General features: G+C 43.9%; 1 protein-coding gene across 3 annotated transcripts in view; it reads right to left on the bottom strand.

The window, feature by feature from the left end:
• Nucleotides 1–20,525, bottom strand: part of Tomosyn (syntaxin-binding protein tomosyn) — a 59,944-nt gene extending 39,419 nt beyond the window's left edge. For 2 of the 3 annotated variants that reach the window (XR_014700039.1, XM_084575673.1), the window contains exons 1-7: nt 20,221–20,525; nt 18,260–18,357; nt 13,728–13,809; nt 13,499–13,599; nt 12,879–13,013; nt 10,253–10,316; nt 176–259 (exon numbers count right to left, since the gene is read on the bottom strand). Coding sequence is in view for 2 of the 3 variants with exons in the window: in XM_084575673.1 (XP_084431799.1) it covers nt 176–259; nt 10,253–10,316; nt 12,879–13,013; nt 13,499–13,599; nt 13,728–13,809; nt 18,260–18,357; nt 20,221–20,358 (702 nt within the window). In the remaining variant the exon portion in view is untranslated. The remainder of the gene's footprint in view (nt 1–175; nt 260–10,252; nt 10,317–12,878; nt 13,014–13,498; nt 13,600–13,727; nt 13,810–18,259; nt 18,358–20,220) is intronic. The other variant, XM_084575735.1, reaches the window with a different exon arrangement.
• Nucleotides 20,526–23,008: the final 2,483 nt, after the last annotated feature.

Genomic DNA, 23,008 nt, shown 5'->3' with positions numbered 1-23,008 from the left:
ATCTTCCTTCACGATGAGACCCCTGCCACAGTGCTATCTCGCCCCATAGCGTGTGGCCACTTGACATTTCGTCATGAAGTTTGTCATCAGTAATGCCAGATACAGAGTTCCGTGGTAATAAAGCATGTAAAAGGCCCTCAAGAAAAATACTGTGAGCTTTCAGGTGTCAACTCACCTCAGAGTGCTGAAACCTTGCATCAGCGGTGCGACTGCGCAGGTCCCAAAGAACCAGTGCTCCCGTTTCGAACCCAATCAGCAGCTGCATGTTGCAGAAAAAAATGCACGCTTTCTAATTCACTTAAAATTTCAATTTAAGGCATCTTAATTCTGTTAACTGAATATAATTACCAACAGATATTCAAGACTTCGAAGCAAGCAACATGTGGATGGCAACATCCAGCAAGTGAGGCAGGGATACAGGCACATCTGAGGTACGGCAAGTACACAGGAGCTGTTTGCTAGCCAAGAGGAAGTGCTAACAGCTCGCTCTGCCAAAAATGCCACAGAGCTGAAAAGGCTTTCAGAAAACTGCTCAACTAAAAATTCATTTTCAAAGATATGACCTGTGCTTATATTTTTCATATATATCTGTAACCCCACCCCTTATGTAATACCTCCAGAGAAAGGAAATAAAGTGAAGTGAAGTGGACTTGGCTGCTTTTATCAATTCTGTGCAAGACACATCCACTTGAGAAGTTCCCTAAAACTACCAACTAGATGACGTCAGTGCACATGACCATGCCTGTTGGTGGAAAAGGTAGATAAAAGGGCATGCATTAGATAAATCCGAATGAAATGGAGATAGCAGGTCCCCATCAGGTTTACAAGAGTACCTCCGCCAAAAAAGAGTAAAAAAAGAATTGGCAGTGGTTTAGCTCTGGTTAAACCTGGAAAGTTGGGCAAGCATGACTGCAATGGTTGTGCTTAAGGTTCGCCATGTTGTGTAGCTGCAGGTGTAGCTTGACGTGTTTAGTCACGATTAAAGACATGATACACAATGAATGACTAGTGTTCTTTGTCTAGCAGCGTCTTGGCTAGCCGTTGTTCACATTCTTCAGCAGTCTCTTGAGCCCGTTGGTGTTTTCTGGCTTCGGTGCATCGCTGATGCTTCTCCTTGTAAGACTGCATAGCAACTGATTTACCCTGACGCGAACTCTTATTTCTCTCCACTTTTACTCCTGTTAGCGATCTTTTTTAATTACTGCGCAATTCCTTACCCTGGGCGGCGGCCGTCCGCCCCTTGGACCCTGAGTGGTGTGTCCCGACCACCGCTTTGGAGCACGTGCCTACGTGCGCCTGGATTTCGACGTGCGCATGCAACATCGGACCTTGCTCGCATCGCTTGCGGTGAGAGAGTGCAATCCGGGGAACGCCAGGAGCGCGAAGTGCGTGAGGACGGGAGTGAGCGGTGCAGCTTTCGTTCTAATGCTAACACTCCCCCCTCCCTTCCCTTACGGCGCGGTTCAGGTGTCAACGCAGCTGCGACTCAAGGTCAAGCGTGGTGTCCACCAGGAATATTGCTGGCGCAGTATTGCTTACGCAATAAAAAAAGGAAAAAGCCGGAACAGCATGAAAGAAGGCTGGCTCGAAGGTAGCAAGAGCAGTCCTTGTGAGACTTGTTCCTAAATCTCCATTTCATTACATTCCTCAAGGCGAAGTGTAGAAAAGTCCTCTGACAAACAGTGAACCACATAAATACTGATCTAGTAAACCACATAAATACTGATCTAAAACCGCTTTTCTTTGTTATTTGGTAAAAATTCCCTCTTATCCCTGTAGGTGATGTGTATTATTCCTTGCCCCATCAAGTTCTGGAAGACGTTGCAATACCTGAACAAGTTTCGTGTATACTCAACAAGGGTCCAAAGTACAGTTACGAGCCCACGGTCCTAGCTCGCGATCTGCTAGCGCTTAACCGGTGCGTATCAAGCAAGGTTGACGAAGAGGATTGTGAAAGGTGTCTCCTGGAAGGGGTAGAAGCTTTAACAAGAACGGTGACTGCTAAGTCAACCAAGTACACCAAAGACCCGACCAGAAGTGTTGTCACGTTCTTCAGAAAAAGCAATCTGCGGTTGCTACAAACCGATAAGACTAGAGAGTTCATCTTACGAGAAAAAGCTTGCAACGAAAAAGCAGGCCATGCGATCTCAAAAAACTTTGTACGCGTGAAACCCAATGCCACAAGAATCAAAAGAAGAGCCACGGTACTCTGCAGGAATCTTAAATTAACCAAGCTTGCAAGATTTATAATTGATTGCAGAAAGAGAGCGCTATCGGTTTTCTTTACCGCAAAGACCCACAAAGACTCAGTGCCGTTCAGAACAATTGTTAGCGAGAAGGGTTCTTGGCAGTTCTTAAGCCAGTACTTGCAGAAGCCTCTGGGTCAGTTACAAGTAGAGGACCCATTCACTACAACAAAACTCCGGTGATGTTATACGTTTCTTGAATTCCAACGCTCCTATTGGCTACGCATTCTCTGTTGATGTGGAGGATTTGTTTAATTAGGTGCCTCATGAAGATTTGTTCATTGAAGTTAGAGAATGCATTGAAGCAAATGGCAAAGCAAGATTTTAGAACTCAGCCGGTGTGTCAGCAGACAGCTTCATTTCTTTGCTAGAATTTTATTTGCAAGCCACTTTTACTTCTTTTAACGATTACTTTTATATTCAATGACAAGGCATTTGCATTGGATCCTACGTTGCACCGACCCTCTGTAACATATTTTTAGCCACTATTGACCGAGCTCCGAATCAGGGGTTTACTAACCAGGGGGTACTTAAGGCATTTAGATTTGTTGACGTTTTTTTATTGTTTTATCTAAACAAAAATACTGGCTCGCACTCCTTCAGTGAATAGCATTTTAACCCTTTTTAAACTTTTGGGAAGGGTTTCAAGTTTATGCTATAACTTCCGACGAAAGGTGCACTGCAGTAAATTTTTAGATCTTAGTTTGGAGTTTAGTTGTTATCACGTCTGCTGGCACTATGCTCCAAGAGCACAGAAAGGGCTCCTTCCTTAAGATTCTGCCCATTCAAAGATAGTTAAGAGAGCCATAGCCAACTCGTGCCTAGAATTTTCTCTCACGAAGTCATACCCGCGTGCAATAAAGATCAGCTTTTATAACCAGATAGACAGGCTGCTTTCAGCCGGCTTCCCCTGTGAGGTCATCTCAGCTGTGGCTGAGAACCTTCTTAGGAAGGTGAAAAAAAAACAGCGCCAACAGTACGGAGCGACTGCCCCGAAGAAAGACTATGGTCGTCCCGTATATGCACAAGGTCGGCCACAACATAAAAAAGTGGCAAACAGGCATGACATCCCTGTGGTTTTTTCAGCTCCACGAAAGCTCGCAGGGTTATGCCCTAGGATCAGAACGAAAGGCGCTCGACAAAGAGCATGCGATGTTAAAAATGCCGAAAGATTCGTCAAATGTGCCACGGGCGTTGTGTACCAGATCCCAGTCAAGTACTGACGCGTGTATGTGGGCCAGACAGGACACTGCGTCAATGAACGCACAGGGGAGCATCAGCATACAATTAGAAATAAAGGAGCAAATTTGCCCGCTCACTGCATTGCATGTATTGGTTATGAACCAGTGCTTAAAAGCATTAGAATTCTAGGCAGGAGCAATAACAAAGTAGCCCATGAACGTCTAGAGGCGTATCATAACAAGAAAAAAAGGCGATAATTGTGTTAGTGACACAGGGTTCATGCTGATTTTCAGCCACAAAATTCAAGAATATGCAAGGGCTTCCAAGGACCCAATACTATTTTTTTTTAAGAAATGTTTCTTACCTCTTAAGTATTTAACATTTATTACACAGGAGACTTCTCACAATACCAAAGAAGCTAATTTCCAGTACATTAGTTCGACGTTTATGGGGGTTAACCTTGTTCCCGGGGAGCTGAAACGGTTGCATTCAGTGACGGACAAACGAGAAACGGTTGGGACTTGTCCGACTGAGCTCTCGACCCGTACACATACGTCATGCGTACAGCACACGCTACGCCCGGCCAAGACACGCAGAATCGTGGTCGACATCCCGACACAAGGACGCAAGTGCAACGCGCATCTGCAACGATAAACCCGGCAGGGAGGTACGGTCAATCGGCGCGCAGCGACAGCAGCCTCGCCCGACAACGGCCGACTGCCCTTTGCTATCGGTGCAACCACCCAGGGCACTACGCCAGGGAATGCAAGCGCCCCGCTGCCCGAGAGCACGCGCTTTCGGGAAACGAGCGGAGCCGCCGTTAAGCATGACTGCACAGCCGGCGGCGTCAACAGCGGTGCTCAGTGAGTCACACGAACTCCTGGCCCCGTTGGCTTGTTGTTTTGGTCCCCCCAGTGGCACGCCGGTGCCACTCATTGAGCTTACTGTCGTCCAGCATAAGTTCATGGCTTTGCTAGACACAGGAGCGTCCGCTTCGTTGTTTGGCGACGAGGTATGCGAGCATCTCCATCAGAGTGGGATCCGATTGCAAGAGAGCAACCTCGCCTTCCGACTAGCCAGCGGCACGGTGCACGCGAGCAGTGCCGCACGGCTTGTGGTGCGATGGGAGAAACGAGTCAGGCGCCAGCGCCTTGCTCACCTCCTCAGCCTGTCGGTCCCAATCATTCTTGTTAGAGACTTCCTCGCTAAGACTGGAATTGTTATTGACGTCTGCAACGGAGGATATAGGGAGCGAGCATGTGGCACCCTGAAACCTTTCGTTCAACATCAAAAAGCACCAGAAGTACCCTTGCTATCAGATGCCCGAAAAAGCTCCTCGAAACGCCTTTAGCTGGGTAGACAAATTCGCCGGTCGACCGCACTGAGAGAAAAGGCGCGGAGGGGACTGACTTCCCTCCCGCACGACCCCCTGCCTTTTTTGCGGTTGCACTCTGCGCCGCGGAGGAAGGCAGGCCTCCCCACCCTCTGCTGAACGACTTGAGCGGTTTGTCAAGGGAGGAAATAGCGCACTTGTCTCAGCTCTTGAACGAGTACGACACAGTATTCACTGAGCGGCCCTGCTGTACTACGCTAGTAAGGCACAAAATTGAGACAGGCGACGCCGTTCCTTGGAAGTGCAATCCTCGGCCAGTCAGCTTGGCAAAAAGGAAAGCGCTTGACGACGCTCTGGATGAACTTGTCGATACAGGCGTTGTGGAACTCTCAAACAGCCCGTGGGGTTTTCCAGTGGTGCTGGTGCCCAAAAAGGATGGAACTACCCACCTTAGCGACGCCAGTAAGAAGTTCTCCGCTTTTCTGGCGCCGAAATGGTCAGGACCATACAGAGTTTGGCAGGTCTCTTCGCTCGTGTACAAGCTGGCGGACTTGAAGTTAAGGCTGATCGGCGAACCAATGCATGTCTGTGATCTCAAACTCTATATTGACAGAGGGAACGAGTGGCACGAGGAGGACGCACTCCCCCGCCAGCAGGCAACTGCACCAGGAGGCCAGGCTCATCGTTCGAGCATCGCGCCTCGTTACAACTTGTGCCCACGGCAGACGTAACTCTGACCAACGCACAAGGAGTAATTTCTCGTGCTAATACGGACCGGACGCCCTGTTGATATTCAGTACATTTTGCTTCCAGAGAAAGCACGCGCTTTCTCGTTGGAAAAGTCCGAGTGGGAATAGGTTTTAAAAAAAAAAGAGAGAGAAAGAGAAAAAAAAAAGGGAAGTAACTAGGGAATAGGCAGCCCTGCAGCCAGCCAAGAGGGGAATCCCCACACATTTCATGAAAGCTCGGCTTTTTATTTCAAGTTCAGCACTGGCGTTCGCAATCTCCTTTGCCTTTTCTTTACCAGTCTTCCTCAAACTGTTTGACTTCACAATTCATATTATTTCATTGATAACTTCTGCCTTCTCGGCATAGGTGTCCACAGAAGCATTCAACTCTGCAAGAGCCGCTTCTAATTTCTTTTCTTTCCTTAAATCTTCGACAGCTTCTCCGAGACAGCTCTTTTTATTCTGCTGCTTTGCACTTTCGTCTTCCTGCTTCTTTTTTAGCTTCCAGAAAAGATGGTAATGCTGTCTTGCAGAAGCCACGGATATTCTCAACTCTTCCAAGATGTTCATGTTAGTTATGCCATCTGCTTTTTCCGCAGCATCACACACAATCAGTTGGCATATATAAGAAACACCTTTCAGATTTTCCACGACAACTTGCCGATTCACACTGAAATTTGCCTGCCCATGACTGAGAATAAGCAATAGTTTATACTCTCCAGAGCTCCCTGTAGCACGAAGTTATGTTCAATTGTAATAAAAAATATTCCTTAGCATGTAAGTTCTGGCAAAAAGTATTAGCTTGTGCTTGTGATCCTGCAGAATATCTGTATATTTTGAAAGTGCAGTGTCCCTTTGCATTTCTGTTAGCCTGTTTGTAGCAATCAATGCATCCAAAACTCTTTTAAAGCCCTCTATGCTCTTTGCAGGCTTTGAGCACATCTGCCTCTGGCCTTTGTCTACTATTTTTTTCATTACTGCCAAGAGAAACTGCTTGCATTCAGTCTTAGATGGGAACACCTCATTCGAGCTCAACTTGCAGCTTTTCAGAACATTTTCTGCTCTGTGGCCAATATCAACCTTCTCGAGTGAAGTGTGGCTTCTTGGATGCTCTACAGCCATCTTCAAAATGCTTATCATCCCTGTAGATGAACACAGAACTGAGGCCTTGACAAATTTCAGCAAGAGCTTACTGCACAGATAAGGTATTCTGCCAAAAAATATACCAATAACTTGTCTGTTTGGTATAACAGAAGAAAATGCTGCAAAACCATGGCTAAATTTAATGCAAAGTTGAGCTTTGTTGGCACAAGTGGCTCTCGACAGCATGTTAATATGTTTTGAAATGCTGCACATTTTGGAAGATTCATTTCTTTCTTCACTGCTGCTTCCACATGTTTATTGATGCCTGACCAAAGACACAGCCAGGCATACCAAAACTGTAACTGCAACGTGTCTGCAACATTCTCGATCCATCAGTGGGCAACAAATATGCGGGGGAATAGGGTCTGTCCAGTAACAAGAACAAAGTCTCCCCTATGTGCCGAAGAATTGTGAAAAAGCATGCACAGACTAGAGCAAGGTGTCCAGCCCCCATCTACGGCCAAGCAGTGCTCGGCCTCTGCTGCACGCATGGAGGAAACTTTCCTGTGTGGCAGCACAGCTATTGGCAATGCTGAAGCCTGTATAATTTTGCTTTTTTCATAGTGGGAAGAAAATTTATGGAATCGCTTTAGATGAAGACCGCTGCTCTTGCAGAGCAACGCACACATGCTTGCTGTGTGCCGGTGAACCACTTGCGTCCCTACTGTGTAGGCTCCCCACGCTTATGGCGAACCGGGTGCCATCCCTAAGCTAGATTCGCACTGTCTCCTTTCACTTCACAAACCTTGCTCTTGGAGTAGGTTATTGAACTAGGGTAGTCATGAATGGCGCCGAGCAAAGACATGGGACTTCATCTGCTTCGAATCGCACCCACGCTAACACACACCCACATCGACACACCCACGCAAAACGCGTTGCCTCATGGTGGTCGTTGGGTAAAGTCATCTGCAACAAGATGACTTGTGAAAACAGAAAATTTAAAGGATACTAGCGTTGTTCCGTGACCATCTACCTCACCGCACCAAAATTCAAGGGTTTTCAAGGACCCGCATGAACCCTGTGACACTTCTGTTTCCTTGTACAATTTGGAAAGGAATTTTTTGAGCGGCTTTGGGTGACTGTCGCGCAGGTTGTGATTTGCCCTCTCATTCTTTCTGCCCCTCCCTTTTTGTAGACATGTGTGCACACTGCCTATGAATGCAGGCTGAAACGAGTAAATGAACCAGTTGATAGTTTGCGCTCTTTCTGCCTACATTGTGTTTATTTTTCCTGTGTAATCTTTCTGTGCGCAACTTGTTCCTACAATAGAATGCACCAACTCGCCCAACAAGAAGTTCTTAACCCCCATTAGAGGGAATCAGATTTCACAGTGATGACTGCAACGGTACAAAACTGTTTTGACAATTTTTTCGATTGTTGTTGGTTCTTCAGGCACCCTATCGTGAAAGTTTGTCACCAACACCGAAGAGAGTGATGACAATTCTGTACTCTGACAACTGCCAGGTGCACCTGCCAGATTGGTGTTTGTAGGCACAACATCATCAAATAAACAACTTTCATTCTCTGCCTACTAGCCACACTATCATAAGCACTATGTGGCAATGTAAAACCATGAAGCACTACTAAATTTTTGGGACTTCTTTCTAGTAAAGAAGAAATGATGCACTGGCAAACTATGTTGCTCATTCCAATAAAGAGCCATCAATGACTAAACTATCAGTCACAGTTATGTGCAGTATCACTAAAGACCTCCATTACCCCACATTGCAGCCTAGCACTGTACATTACATCACTTTCAAAGTGCAAGAGAGAAAACTTGCTGCCTTTAGTGAGGTAGCATATAAGCTATATTCATATTAGGGTGTGTTATTATCTTACTGTAAAGAAGAAAGTCGGGCAAGTTGGGTGAGATGCATAGCTGAAAAAGCGTGAAGGGGGAACGCAGATGACAGTGTCATGCTATTGCTGATGTTAACCTTTTAATGTGCAAATTATGAAGAAATGAACGAAAAAATAATGAAGAAAGCAAGCAGAAGTGATTACTTCCACATTACGCTACTTAATGTCTATGCAGGTTATAATGTTGTGTACCCTGTGACCATTTAATTTGCCCATATTAAAAGGTCAACATAAAAATTTTGAAAATGCTTAAATTATAATTTGAAAAACCGGTATGTTGCCAATTAGCAACCAACAATTGAGACAATTAAGATTTGATCAGATTTGAGTGGCTAGTCTAAGTTGTGTGAAAGATCTAGCTGAAGGCCTATTCGACGGCCTGGCGACCGTATGCAGTTCTTAATCCAACAATGTCTTCCAATTCTGCCTGAAACATTTGTCAGAAAATGAGAGAAGAAATATTGGATGCTGGTTGAGAGGTGCACATTTTCTCCCTGCTTTTCATCGCACAGCTCGCTCACAATGACACCCCATTTTGACGGGAAAGCATTGGCTTCTCAGACCTTGTTGACATCGAGCTTTATAACAAAGCTCCTTGTAGCAGTGGGTCCACATCATGCAGGCTAATAAAAGGTAAAGGGTTAATATTACGATGCAATATCAGGAGACCTTTTCCAGTCACACTTGTTCAAACTCGTTGCGGCAACATGCATCTGCCAACACCATGCATGCACGGAAGCAGGTCTAAATGTTCGCACCGCAAAATGCTCGCAAGAGTTTGGTTCGAGTACACAATGAACAATGGGTGCTCGCCATTCATCTTCGTCATAGGAAACACAAAGAAAAAGTTACAAGTAGACAACTGCGCAGCCTGTGCACAGCAGCAATGTAACAACAAGACACTCCCGTGCGTGCGAACGTGGTAAACTGCAAGAAAGCCAATATTTTTTACTGATAGTAAAAAGCTGCACTAATGTGCGACTTTCTGCATTGCTTTTCTGATAAAAGAGGTTAAGTGAAAAGATTTCATCTCGCTTCACATAACACAACCTAAAGGCTGGCAACTTTCTGCGGGGATACAAAAGCAGTACCACCAGGAAATAACAGCACACACAGTATGCTTATCAGGTGGCGGTAAAAAAATTTCATAATGCTTTTGTTATTCAGAAGTTGCCATCTCTCTCACTGCTTTAGAATGTAACGAAAAAATGTCAACCATGCATGCTCTTTTCTGGTTTTTTTTATCGATTCCTTCTCAGTGCTTTGTTTTTCCCAGCTTTCTATGGGTAGTGGTATTGAGGCCATGCATACTTTTCATCAGTATTGTGAGCCTTAATATATAGGTGTCCTTTTCAATAAGCATTTAGCTGTGAAAATAGTGCTGCTGTTTGCCTGTCATCCACACTTTGACATTACAAATTTATGTACAAACTTAGGGTCTCCACAGGTACTGTTACACCTAAGACCGACGGCAACATATAACCTACATGGACTACCCTGCGACCAGTATGCCTTTAAGACTCTACCGCCAAGCATCAACCAGTGCCAGTTATGTGTGTCAATGTACTGGCAAGTTAGTACTCTACAAACCGATGCAATAAGAAACTGATGAAAGGTGGGTGCATCGAGGAACCCAACTGGTGTAGTACTTTTCAAATTTCATACCCATACCACTGTCAGCTTCAAAAAGAATGTAAACGCTGCTGAAGGAACTGCATTACCAAAAGAAGGGGGACAGAAACCAAACGAACATGGCTGACCTTATTAGAGTCCACGGGGTTGTCGCTGACATGAACTACTGCGCCAGGATGAGTCTTGCGAGACCTGCAGACAAGCACACAGTGAAATTCTCACTCTGTGCACAAGCAGCTAGCAACATGAGCAGACACTTTCGCGCCAAAAAAATGCGGCGTGACAAGCAACTTGAACCGAACTGCCCTCTGCTGCATTAATTTTTCTTCTTTAACTCCTGATGACGTAACAATGCATTCCACACTCTGCAATCAAATTGTGCTTCCAACACATAGCATCGCAACATGGAACACAGCACAGTACATTGAAGCTCATGCGTGTTGTCGAAAGCAAAGGTTAAGACATTCATTTTTGTTCCGAAATATTCGTATACAATCCCAAAAATGTTAGATTCAAATTTCATGTGTATATTTGAGTAACGATAGAATGAAGGGAAATTCTGAAGGTAGAGCACATAATAGTTCTCGGTTTAAAGTTACAAACCATTGGATATAGCAGGGAAACTCAGAAAAGTAGAAAGCCATAAAGTAGAAACAATCTCATCAGTAGGGTACCCAACAAGGAACAAGGGCGTAAAGAAACCTTCATGAGGCTGATGCAAGCTTTTGTATTCAGCAGAATAGTTTATACAACATCGTACCTGGCAGAAAAAAAATGGCAGAAGAAAACAAGAATGAGGCACTAATATGGAGAAATGGCACACGGGCATTGGGTCTGCCTAAAGGCACATCTAGTGAGAGACCCCTGTCCCTGGGCATGCACAACACCTGGTCTAAAATGGCTGAGGCAGTGAGCTTTGCCTAGACACAAAGGCTCAGCAGAACCAAGACGGGCCGAAAAATATTAGACAAAGTTGGAATAGAGTAGAGCGTGGGATCTCCCACCAAAATCGAATTAGATATGAAAATCTGACAAAAATTGGTAATTTCCCCGTTGCCAAAAGATATGCACACCGAACACAATCATGATAGAAGGGAAAAAAGAGGGCGGCGGAAGCCATGAACCAAACATATGGCTGCCTGCAACCAGAAACAGTAGCATATACTGAAGCTGCGGACGAGACTATAAAGCAGTAGCCGCAGTGGTCAGGGGAAACTATCTTCGTTGTGACAGTCACAACCAGAGGCGGAGGAAGCTGAGGAGGCTGCGATACCGCTGGCCTGCGTAGGCACGGAAGCCATCCTAAATTTCAGCAAAGGAACAATTTCAGCTGTTGCGGCAAGGACTCTGACGCGGCAAAATATTAAAAGAATGATCAAAATCTGGGCACCAGCATATGCCTCCTCTCCCAGCAACGAGGCAGCACACGAGCTAGCCCGAGGCCTCTACTTCCAGACTGGCTCACGGCCCCTCAATATAGAGAGCAGAAAATGCACATTTTAATTTAGCGATCTGATCCAGAATTACAAACTCGAACATAAGAGGATGCCTCCACCAAATGCATCACTTAAGAGACAAGCCATCGCCTGGAGTCGAATCCAGGTGTTTACTTACCAAAACCCAGTTCTGATTAACACTTGTTACAAAGACATACGATCGGATCAGTGTTATCACTGAGGGGCAAGAGGGTCCATCGCCCAAAAAATGTGGGAATGCCTCGTCTCCCTAGGAAGGGCCATAAATACAGATAATGAAAGAACCTGGGAGGCTTTGCTGTGCAGCTCGGATCCTGAGACCCAGCTGGCAGCGATTCAACTGGCCGAGGAACAACGAATCCTGGCCTGCATCCGAGGCGGCAGAGCGTCACTCTAAACACCCCTCAGGCCTAGAGTCGAGGAGTAAAGGAGCTGCGCGCCAAATAAAAGTTCATTCCTCCTCCTCCTTTCAATTCCTTGGCAAAAAAAGGAGCTCTGTAGAGCCCATATGTTGGGGGATATAACCTAAGCTTCCAAGGTATACTGCGCACACACAAAACAAGGACGAGAAAGGTACACAACAAGCGCAGACTCGCGACTGAAATTCATATGGAAGGAAACACATCTTATATGCCTTCAAGCGTCATATCTAATCCCATGCGCAGTTCAGAAATCTACCTTCTTTTTCATAAAGGTTGATTGAACGGTCACTTACACAATCATCCCCACGCTTACCAATGAAAAACGCCTCGGCAAGTTCACGTGCGACCTGGTATCTGCTTCTCTTTAAAATATTTTTTTTCTTCACTGGACAATCTTGCCTTCATTTAGTGCTTCGTGGTAATCAGCTGAAGCAGTTTAAAGCTACCAAATAACTGCCCCCTCCCCCCCCCTCGCCTCCGAAATACCACCCACAAAAAATAAAATACGCAAGAACAGACCACAACAATACTACCATTTCAGCAAGCAATTTATTTTAGCAAGCAATTTTGTTTTCCCTATATGATATATCTAACATTTATTATTACTGGATGTTAAAAATAATGCTTTGATCTCTCTCAAAACTTATTACTCATACATATGGAAGTACAGCAGTTTGTTTTGCAGGCACCCTCTTGAACAATGGGACAATAGTCTACAATGAACATCCAGAAATCAGGGCTTCTGAACAAAGCATGTGCAAAATTAAATACAGGAGTAAAAAAAGTTATACTTGGACACACAGTAATTTGATTACTTCAAAGTCACACAAAGAAATGCACTGTGTGCACACACTTACAATTCTATAGCCTTGTTCCAGTTGATGACGTAGCCAGAAAGAGTAAATGATTCTATGTTCACTACGTGTAAATTCCCACGTTCTGTGCCAATATACAGCCATTTGCTCCTGAAGGGCAGATGACAGTGGGTGATCCTGTGGGTGAAGAGAAAAGCAAGAGAAAAGTAGTTCAAAGCAGCACATTTAATTTCCTACCCTTAGTGCCAAATTCACTCTGAAGCCTTCCTTTACTGAAATGGGGAGCAAGAAATAGCAGCGATCGATACTTGAATCCTCAAAGTTTCCTATATAAAATGGAAAACCTGGCAGCAACCCCTACAGAACACGGTATAGCTCATGTGAGCACTTCACAAGTAGATAAGCCTTAGTTACCACACTTCACCACCATGAACAAATTCGAACTAGCCTATAAAATCCCTGCTCTACACGCTGGATAGAAAATGAGCAGTCTGTCAAATCAGTGTCAATGCTGAAATATTTTTACCGCAGGTAGAAGCACAGGCACCCAACCTCAATAACAATTAGAGGATTTCACCCTGCACTTTTTTTTATATCTTGTCACAATGAAACCTAATGAAAATACACACACAGAAAATGCAAAAACATGGGCCGACACTTGCCTTTCTTTCTGAAACTTGAGTGTGTGTACCACCTCGGGTTTTTTCTGGCGCAGATTCCAGAGGTGGAGAGTATCATCTGCGCACACACTAATCAGAGCACCCTGCATGTGAGGCAAGGCATGTGAATGTGATCATGCTGTTCCTGCACTGAATATTTTTTCCCCAACCATGCATATCTCATCAGCCAATTGTTTTTCATGCCAGAGAATAGAAAAGCAGACCCCCTTACCTCATTCACCAAAAATAAAATCTGTATCACAGCATACTCCAACACATGTTGAATGGTACAATCAACACCAGGCCTGCCAAACCTATGGTGCAATGAGTCAAGGCCAACTCAATATGCAAAGCGTGGTGTCCGAACAAATTAAAGTGTTCAATTAAAGTGTTTTGTTGAGTTCACATGTTGCCGACTACCACAAATGCTAATGCTCAATGTAATAACTTGCACAAGATTATTCAAGCACAATGCACTTCTACTGACTGTGTAGTTGATTACACGCACAAGTATAAGAAAAACATTAAATGCACAAGGTCTAGGCAAGAACAGTGAGAAAAATGGCAAAAAATGCAAATTCTTAAAATATTGTTTCTTCTCACAGTTAATGTCTAGGGCAGACAATATGCAGCAATAAAAAGTATTCAGTACAGTGATCTCCCGCCTGTGTTATATCAAGACAAATCGAAATCATACATCCGGTTGCCCACCTATTAGGATGTAGAACCTCGAGTCTCAAATTACCAAGCAACTAACCTGCACAACATATATAGCATGCCACAATAAGACAGTAAATAACACGATTTCAGGTAATGAAATGAAATGAAATTAAAGGTGCCCATCAGCACCACAAGAGTGCATACCTACCTGAATGATCTGCTTCCAATTCTCACAGCACAACCAAACAAAAAAGACATAAAAGTAGTTCTGGAATTACTTGTTATTGTACCGAATCACATAAGAAACAAAAGTAATAATTAAAATGTAATTATTAATTTCAGCTGAATTTTTGTAAATGTAAATAACTTGCACTGCACACAACCTTGAGACCTATCAAGCTGCACCATCAAGAAAAAATTCTTAGGTATGCCTCCAAGCTCAAATTATTAGGTAATGGTGCACTTGCAGACAGGTGCCGCTGGGCAAGTGCCAATGTTAAAGGCCCACTGTCCAGGGAATGACCTTTTAAGCAAAGGAGCCCACTGCTTCAATCAGGTACCGAAGATAGTCTGTGCAAAATGCTACAGCGATATGCGGGCCGCAAAGCAGCAAAAATACAAATCAAAGCTCTCTCAGCCTCCCCGTCGGGAAACCAGCTTCCCCGTTCTCTACGAGCTGCAAGGCTGACGTCGAAGTAGAAAATGACATCCATTGGCCAGTCTCGGTCACCACCGCTCACTGCCGCTTTTCCCTCGCTGGCACGCGCTCCCGCGCCCGCTTTTTTTTTCTCGCGCACACAGAGTACCACGCCCCACCTCTCGCCAAACGTGGAGAAGGAAGGGGAATTCAGCTTGCGGAGGCTAGATGACTCTGCAGGAGAGTGAAAAACTTTTGCGAGGGAGCGGGGGGAAAGAAACACGACAGAATCAGGTGATTAGTAGGCTGTAACTTCGTTATTATTTACTCTTTTCAAAAACATTTTGCAGCCTTGCGTTCTGGGGGCGAAGTCTCACAGTCACCGGGGAAGAAAATACTTTCGACCAGAGGGTGGACAGCGGGCCTTTAATGAGTTACAAAAAGATGCCAATCCCTTTAGATGATGCATTCCGGTAATCTGATGTGCCTCGATGGTCCACGTGCACAAATGAGCTCTAGCAACACAGCTAACACAATTGAGATGCATGACAGGCTATCATGGCTTGCATATGTTCTCAAACATGCAACAGAACACTATATGATGAAATGCAACAAAAAATCTACAAAGATAAAATATAAAAGTTATCAATAACACACTGTGGACTGTGAAATGGAACATAAAGCCATTTATTAGCTCAAAACAAATTCACAGGATATTACACAGAACAAAAGGAGTGCCTACAAAAAAATAGTAAGAAATAAACATAACTCAGGGACTCAACTTCGACAGAGAACTGCATGCATAAAGAAAGCAATTTCAGTCGTAAACAAAACCAAAAGACTTTACAAAGTAAGCGTGATGCACAAAAATATTCAAACGATGCTGCATCAAAAGCTTCACAGTACTCTACACATAACACATGCAGTCCATCATACATTTTATACCCTTATAACCTTTACAAAAAGCTAAGCTTCAAAATTTAAGCACACTTATCACAGCATTAGTACAGTTGAAGGCAAGTTATAACCGACAAAATGCCAAGAACGTCAGTAGAGTATAAATAAGAAGGTACACTGAATTAGAAATTATACAAGACATTATGCCAGACCAGCTATCTGTTACAATATAACGGTAAAAACCACTGCATGACTGATTACTAATTATGCAGAGCCAAACACAAAAAGGTGGCATTTTAAACAAGATAATGAGCAAGACTTATTACACACCTATTAAGGTAGTGCAGTTCACACAGACAGACAATATTTTTCCAACTTCTCAAATGCATTTGGCATTCTCAATCACGATTTCACAGCTAAAGTCTAAATTAATTTCAGCAAGGAATCCAAGACAATCAAAACAGCTAACATTCGTCCAATACAATACCTCTTTACCCACTCTTTCGCCCTCTGCATCCCTTCTTTCATATTAAGGTTCAAGTGTCCACCACTAGAAGAACATGCCACACTTTTTTTTCTCTTAACTAAATGTAATGTTAAATGACCAACTGCAATCAAAGCTAAAAGAAATATTATTTCAAGGATTTGTTCACATTTAGTGTCTCAAAACAGTGCACCAAATAAATGGATGTGTTTCAGATAATTCTAGTGTTCTCTGTAGTAATACACAGAGGTTGGCTTTACCTCAATTCTTATTTTTCAGTTATATTATCTCATCAGTTAACAAAACACTTCACAGATTAATGTGCAGTATTCGCAACAGCCAACTTGGTGCAGGATTAAATTATGCTTACCAAATCAGTAAGGTCTATTCGGTCATTCTGAATAAGTAGCAGATGAAACGTCAGTGCAAGTAAAACCATAAGTGTTCTATTTACTAAAGAGCAGAATTCTTGAACTTTCTATACTTACTAGGTAGTACTGAAATAATGAAAAAGGGCAGAGTAATTTCCTCACTAAAACTGATGTATCTGATTCACCAAAGCATTTGAAGATATCTAAGTCACTCCACAATTACAATCCCTTTATCATTCGCTGAGAACTATCACAACAGAACAACCAAAAATGCATGAGTCACAATTGTACACAAACACTGTGTTTAAGGGTACAATCACACATTGGAACTGCTTCCCAGCAAACTCAACTGTTCCTTTTTTAGGGCTCCGATTTTATAAATGCATCATTTAAAATTAAAAATTGATCAGTGAAATGCATTGATTTAATTGCTTTTTGCAGAAGTTAACTTCCCAATTTATGTGCACACTTCTAATCTGCATGATTCCAAGGACTTCAACTACTGACCTTGTATTTTCTTTCAAAATGGCCCTGCTGCCCTATTTTTTCATGTCAATTATTTAATTATTACTTGAGCAAGCAGGGGCATAAGTATGCATGAATTAAATTGTGCGTTGCCTTGTATATGGCAAGGAAAGTTTTCAGCATCACAACTTCTTGAATGCAAGCAGAAGAAGAATGCAAGCCAGTCAGAATTTCCCAATGAGAACTAGAGGAGAGTGGCACGTAGTGATATGTTCACAGTGCCTGCTGTAACAGCATTATGAAAAGTACGCTTGCATTTCACAGCTTAAACCTGGAAAAACTGGCGGTCTAAACCATACTACACCTAGATTATTCCACTGCAGGAAAATATCTGCGCTAGCCGATGTTCTGTTAGCATAAACTAAGTACAGATTGTCAGGAAATTTAGTTTCAATCACGCGTGCACTCCTGCGCTATCACGAAGGATAGTGAGTAGTGGCATATGATAACTGAAGTTGATAACACATATGATAACACACAATTCAAGCTGGATACATAAAAGCGTCATGCAAATATGTATTATGTGAGCTCATAGCGTCTTAGTAACATAGGTGGCAGTTGACAAGTGGGGTATATAAAAGAAAAAAAATGGTTGTTAAAGCACGGGGATCTGATTAACAAAGCATAGAGCTACTTTTGAATGAGTGGCACTATCTGGTGCCATTAAAGCAACTCAAAAAGTGCGGTGTATGGTGGCTGCGCCACATGGCACCACTAGTCTGATAGGTGGCCACAAATGGCACAGTAGTAGCAACCCTTAGATCCACTACTGTTGTCATTAGAGGTAGTAAATTAGAAAGACTGTTGACAGAAAGTACTTCATCTGACATTATGAAGTAACACTACAACACACAAGACTTTCTGAATATAAATCACCGCGCCACCTTGGGATGTGAATCTGCCTTGGTGGAGGGAACCCTGATGGACAATAAGAGCTGAAAATGTAGCTGTTAAATGCATTCTTGTATTAAAGAGAAGTTATAATCTCTAACATTGTAGATATGCAATTAAGACTATTTTACACACAACACCACCATAGAACGCTTTGAGGTTCATGTTGTAGTGGCAAGATCTGGGTTAATTTGAAACACCACAGGCTCTTTACAGCATGAATTGCAAGCCTAATGAAGCACTGATTCAGTCAAAAGTTACTTCATAAAGAGCTCATCTATCCACATTTTAAAGGATACAACCTCAAAGAGCCATTTTTTGTTCCAATGGCAAGTATCCGTTGCACAGGATCAAATGCCAGTGCTGTTGGTTGGAAAGGAAATCCATGGCGCACAGTCTGCCAGACAAGAAAAGTGACAATATCTATCAGAACTGTGAAGTAGGTGCCCTTGTAATTTTTTTTTCATGGAGCGGTAAAGCTAATCATCACAAATAAGTTTCAAGAAGCAATTTAGACTATACTCGCCAAAAACGTTTGGCCCCTACTTTCCTTTCCTTCAGGTAATTTTATTAGCACAGCATTAAAACTCAGCCCACCTTTGTGCAAATCACACTGGCAAGTTTAAAGCACTAGACAGTCACTTATCTGTGCAAAGGAAGCAACAGTGCAGCAATGTAGATGGTGTCTCAAATCTACAGAATCTCAACTACCACAGTCCTGTAGCAATCCTCTCGTGCAGAAGAAAATGTATGCCAGTTTACCTAAAACCTTTATTTTTAACTAAGGCAATTATAAATTGGTTAAAGCGACTCAGGCTATGGCCAGGCAATTATAAATTCAAACTCTGCATTTCACAGTGCTAGCACTGTTAAGAGCATAGAAGGGTTGTGCTGTGTGCAAGTCCCAGTTAATATATTCAATGTGTGTTTTTTTTTTAGCATGCACACAGTGTGATCACATGTTTCAGCTTTCAGTCCATTCCCAGTGAGCAGTTTGATGGACACCTTGATTTATTGTACAAAGACCTCGAAAATTCAACTCAGGCAAGTCAAATGTTGCAGAGACAAAAGAGGAAAAAGAGAAGGTCACGCCTCAGCAATGATTAATGCGCTTTCAGGAATGCAACCAATCTGCGTCACTTGCACTGCGTCTACATCGGCGTACCGAGGACTCCAGAGTGAAAAAGCTTGTACGGTTCCCGTTAGCACGCCCACTAGGTTAAAACTAGACTTAAAAAGCGGAACCGGCTAGCGTACGTTGGCAGCGGCGAAAATCGAGACAAAGTTAACACAAGGAACACGGTGTTGACATTTGCAACCACAGCTGCTGCTGAAACAGCCACGCGAAGACGGCGTCTCGTTTCGCTAGCACACCTTCGCTCGCTGCATTAAACAGAAAATACACCAAGCGTGATGGTTTTTTTTTTGTTTGTTTTTGTTTTTCGACAATGAATTCGATAATCAGCAACATGCGCTGCAGCGTCTACAACTGCAGAACCTGCGGTCACCGCACACATGCTTGCAATCGACTACGCGCCGCGCTGGAAATACCAATTTGGGAACCTTTCACCACAGCACATGCTTCGGTATTCAATGCCGGAGCCACTCACGTTGTGAGGAATCAACTTAGTTGAGCGCTAAAAGACTACGAAGTAAAGGGACGTGCTCTTAACGAAAATTTTAAATACGACATATCAAAGTGCTAACCAAAACAAACGAGCTGGCAGCGGTCAGAGCACTGTATTGGGAGCCCAGCCTTCAAAATACCTGCAGGTGTACGGTAGAGCAACACACATGCGGTGGTGACGGGTCCGTCCATCAAACGTCAAGTGACAGCGGGACGAGTACACGAACGCCATGACATGTGTAAAAGGCGCTTCGGTCAGCGCAATGTAGCCTACTTCTCTAAACATAGTAGTCTTTTCATAATCAAGGCACACGAGCCGTCTCAATGCCATACTGCATACCTACGAGGGCCGAACAAACTCCGAAAGCCACACAAGACGGGCTCAACAGAAATTCCGCTCGAATTCAAGCCGATATGCTCTGTGCACGTTTACAGTAGAGCGAAATCCATGAACCTACCGTGGTAGGCGGATTCTTGACAAGCACACACGAACCCGCGAATGAAATGGCGACTCCCGTCATAACACAAATCACACCCCCTTTTCGGACGGCTGCGCGCACAGAAATCAATTATGTCTCAAGAAAAAGCGATGATGCGATCCATAAGGGGTCTCAAAAATGTGTGTTCGCTTACTCTGGAAACCTTAAAATGTTCCGGTCGCAGCGTCTCTTCGACGTCGGCTTCTGGTTTCACTGGTTGGGTTACCGAGGACCGTAGCCCATCGAGAACACCCTTGAAAAATCCAGACTTTTTCGTATCGGATCTAGGCATCCCCGGTGAAGATGCAGTCTCGTTATCCTACTGGAAACATGAGTACGCTGCACTCAGTGCATCTGAAAGCAATGTTTGAGTAAAAGGATAAATAAAAAAAACTACGTGGACACAGCCCGACTCGCGAAGCGTGAACTGTTACGAAAAAAATTTCTTTCGGTTTCTGATAGGGGTCGCTGAGCTGTATCTCCGGCGTCCAATGAGCTCAAAGCTTCCATCACCCGGATGTACATATGTCACGTGACAGCACAGTTGGTTTTGGTATGCAGTCAACACTTCTATGCACGATGTAAAGACATTTCTCATAGTAAATAATGCCTCACAACAGCGGATAAGGTTAGCAGCACTATATATGTTGCGCAGTCAAAGATGTGCGCGCAACAATCTCAGACTACATATTTTTATCAGTCAAATGCTTCATACCAACCGAAACTAAAACGAACATGCCTTAGTTGCATTGGTTGCATGCCTAAAACTATACTTCGGGCATTTCAGCGACATATTTCCTCACATTACTTTTTGTTTCGCGCTGAGCCATGCGAATTCATGCGTTACATAATTTTCCGGTAACGGGTGAACAGAAGGCAAGCGCGCCTTGCGCTCACAAAAATCCACGAGGCGGGGACGCGGGCACCAGCAAAGCATTCGCTTCCAGTAGATACGGATACGAAAGCAAAACGCCGAAACTTCTATTATAAGTCTGCACGCAAAAGACTTAAATGCATGTACCACGGTACCCCGCGTTGCATACTGATGAACCATGATTGGTGCAAATCACAGCCGTCAAAAGGTTCCAGGTTCCAGTGCTCACAAAGTACAACATATTTCTATTTCTAGATATTTTTACACAGGAAGTGCTAAAAAAACAAAAAACAGACATTTTAATTCTCGGAGAAAAAACAACGCTACCAAAGAAACTCGGACATACGCAAGGCATAGCCGTAAGTAGTTTAGAAAACCATGGTATCATCATCATTATCGCGTCAAAGCGGCGATTTCAAACTTCGCAACAGGCTAGCGGTATCTATGCGCAACAAAAAAACAGATCTGCAGTTACACATTCAATCGCAATCCGAAAAACCTGACGTTATAGCGATTCAAGAACCCAGAATGTCTCGACTAAAACTGCCAGGGTACCGGGCGGTTCTGCCATGTCACATCAAAGAAAAGCCTTTAACCACTACGTTGGTACATAGAAATCTTACCGTGGTTAACCACGAGATTGAAAACGTAGAGCTCGATTGTATATTAATTGAAATTCTGCCTAGCAGAAGAAACTCCTCTTCTCTGTTCGTACTAAACGCATACAGCCACCCCAGGGCACCGGCTGGACCAGCGAAAGCCGCTATACTCAAAACCCTCCAAATCGCAGGCCAAAACCCAACCCTAATTGTGGGCGACTTCAACGCTCAACACGTGCAATGGGGACACGCAACCATGTCCAGGAAAGGAACGGCCCTAATGGATTTTATCCAACAAAGAGGGCTCACCCAATACACGGACCCCATGCAACCTACTAGGATAGGAAACAGCGTGACCAGGGACACGTGCCCGGACCTAACGATAGGCAAAAATCTCCCAGACTTAAGCTGGAGCAACACCAGACAAAATCTGGGAAGTGACCATTATATCATAATGTCTAAAATCACCATTGCCAATCTCAAACCCCAACCCAGAAAAAACAAAATCACCGACTGGGACAAACTTAGGACTATCCGCGACCAAAACAACGAACCAATCATAGACTTAGAACACTGGACACAGACCCTCCTATCGGATGTGGGAAAGGCCACTAAGGAACTAGTACATGACTTAGGCGTAAATACGGTTGACAGCCGACTTACGCACATGTGGGAGGCAAGGCAGAGCCTAGAAAAAAGATGGCTTAAGCAAAAATATAACGAAAAGCTTAGAAACAGGATCGTCACACTCACGAAAGAAATTCAACACCACACCGCAGAACTTGCGAGACAGCAGTGGAGCCATATTTGTGAAAATGTGAATGGCAATCTAGGCACGAGGCAGACGTGGAATCTTCTGCGGCATCTCCTTGATCCGGAATCCAACAAAGCTACCACTCAAAAGGAAATCACCAAAATTTTAAACATAGACCCAGGCACGGATCAAGATATTATAGACACGCTACAGCAGAAATACTTCTGCACAACCCGTGAGACGAAGTCCCTGCCCAATTATAAAGGAGAGCCTAACTCCATCCTGGATGCTGACATAACAATGGCGGAAATAAGAGCAGCCCTCTTTAAGGTACGTACAACATCCGCCCCAGGAGAGGACGGCATTAACAATAAGACACTCAGAAATCTCGACGACGCTTCTATCACAGCCCTCGCGGACTTTGCGAACGAGTGTTGGAGGGAGGGAAAACTCCCAGCGTCTTGGAAACATGCCATCGTTAAATTCATCCCAAAACCTGGCAAAAAGCTCGCGCTCGAAAACCTCAGACCTATTTCGCTTACTTCTTGCATAGGAAAACTGATAGAGCACGTCATACTAGACAGACTCCAGTCCCACATGCAAAAAGAGAATTTATATCCAAACACTATGGTCGGCTTTAGACCACATTTATCAACACAGGATACGATGCTAAGACTAGCAAACGAAGTCCTATCTCATGAGCAAGAAAGGAGTA

Source organism: Amblyomma maculatum, chromosome 1 (genome assembly GCF_055883805.1).
Source record: "Amblyomma maculatum isolate TAMU_Amacu chromosome 1, ASM5588380v1, whole genome shotgun sequence".
Classification (NCBI taxonomy): domain Eukaryota; kingdom Metazoa; phylum Arthropoda; class Arachnida; order Ixodida; family Ixodidae; genus Amblyomma; species Amblyomma maculatum.
This window is presented reverse-complemented; position numbering and strand designations above follow the sequence as displayed.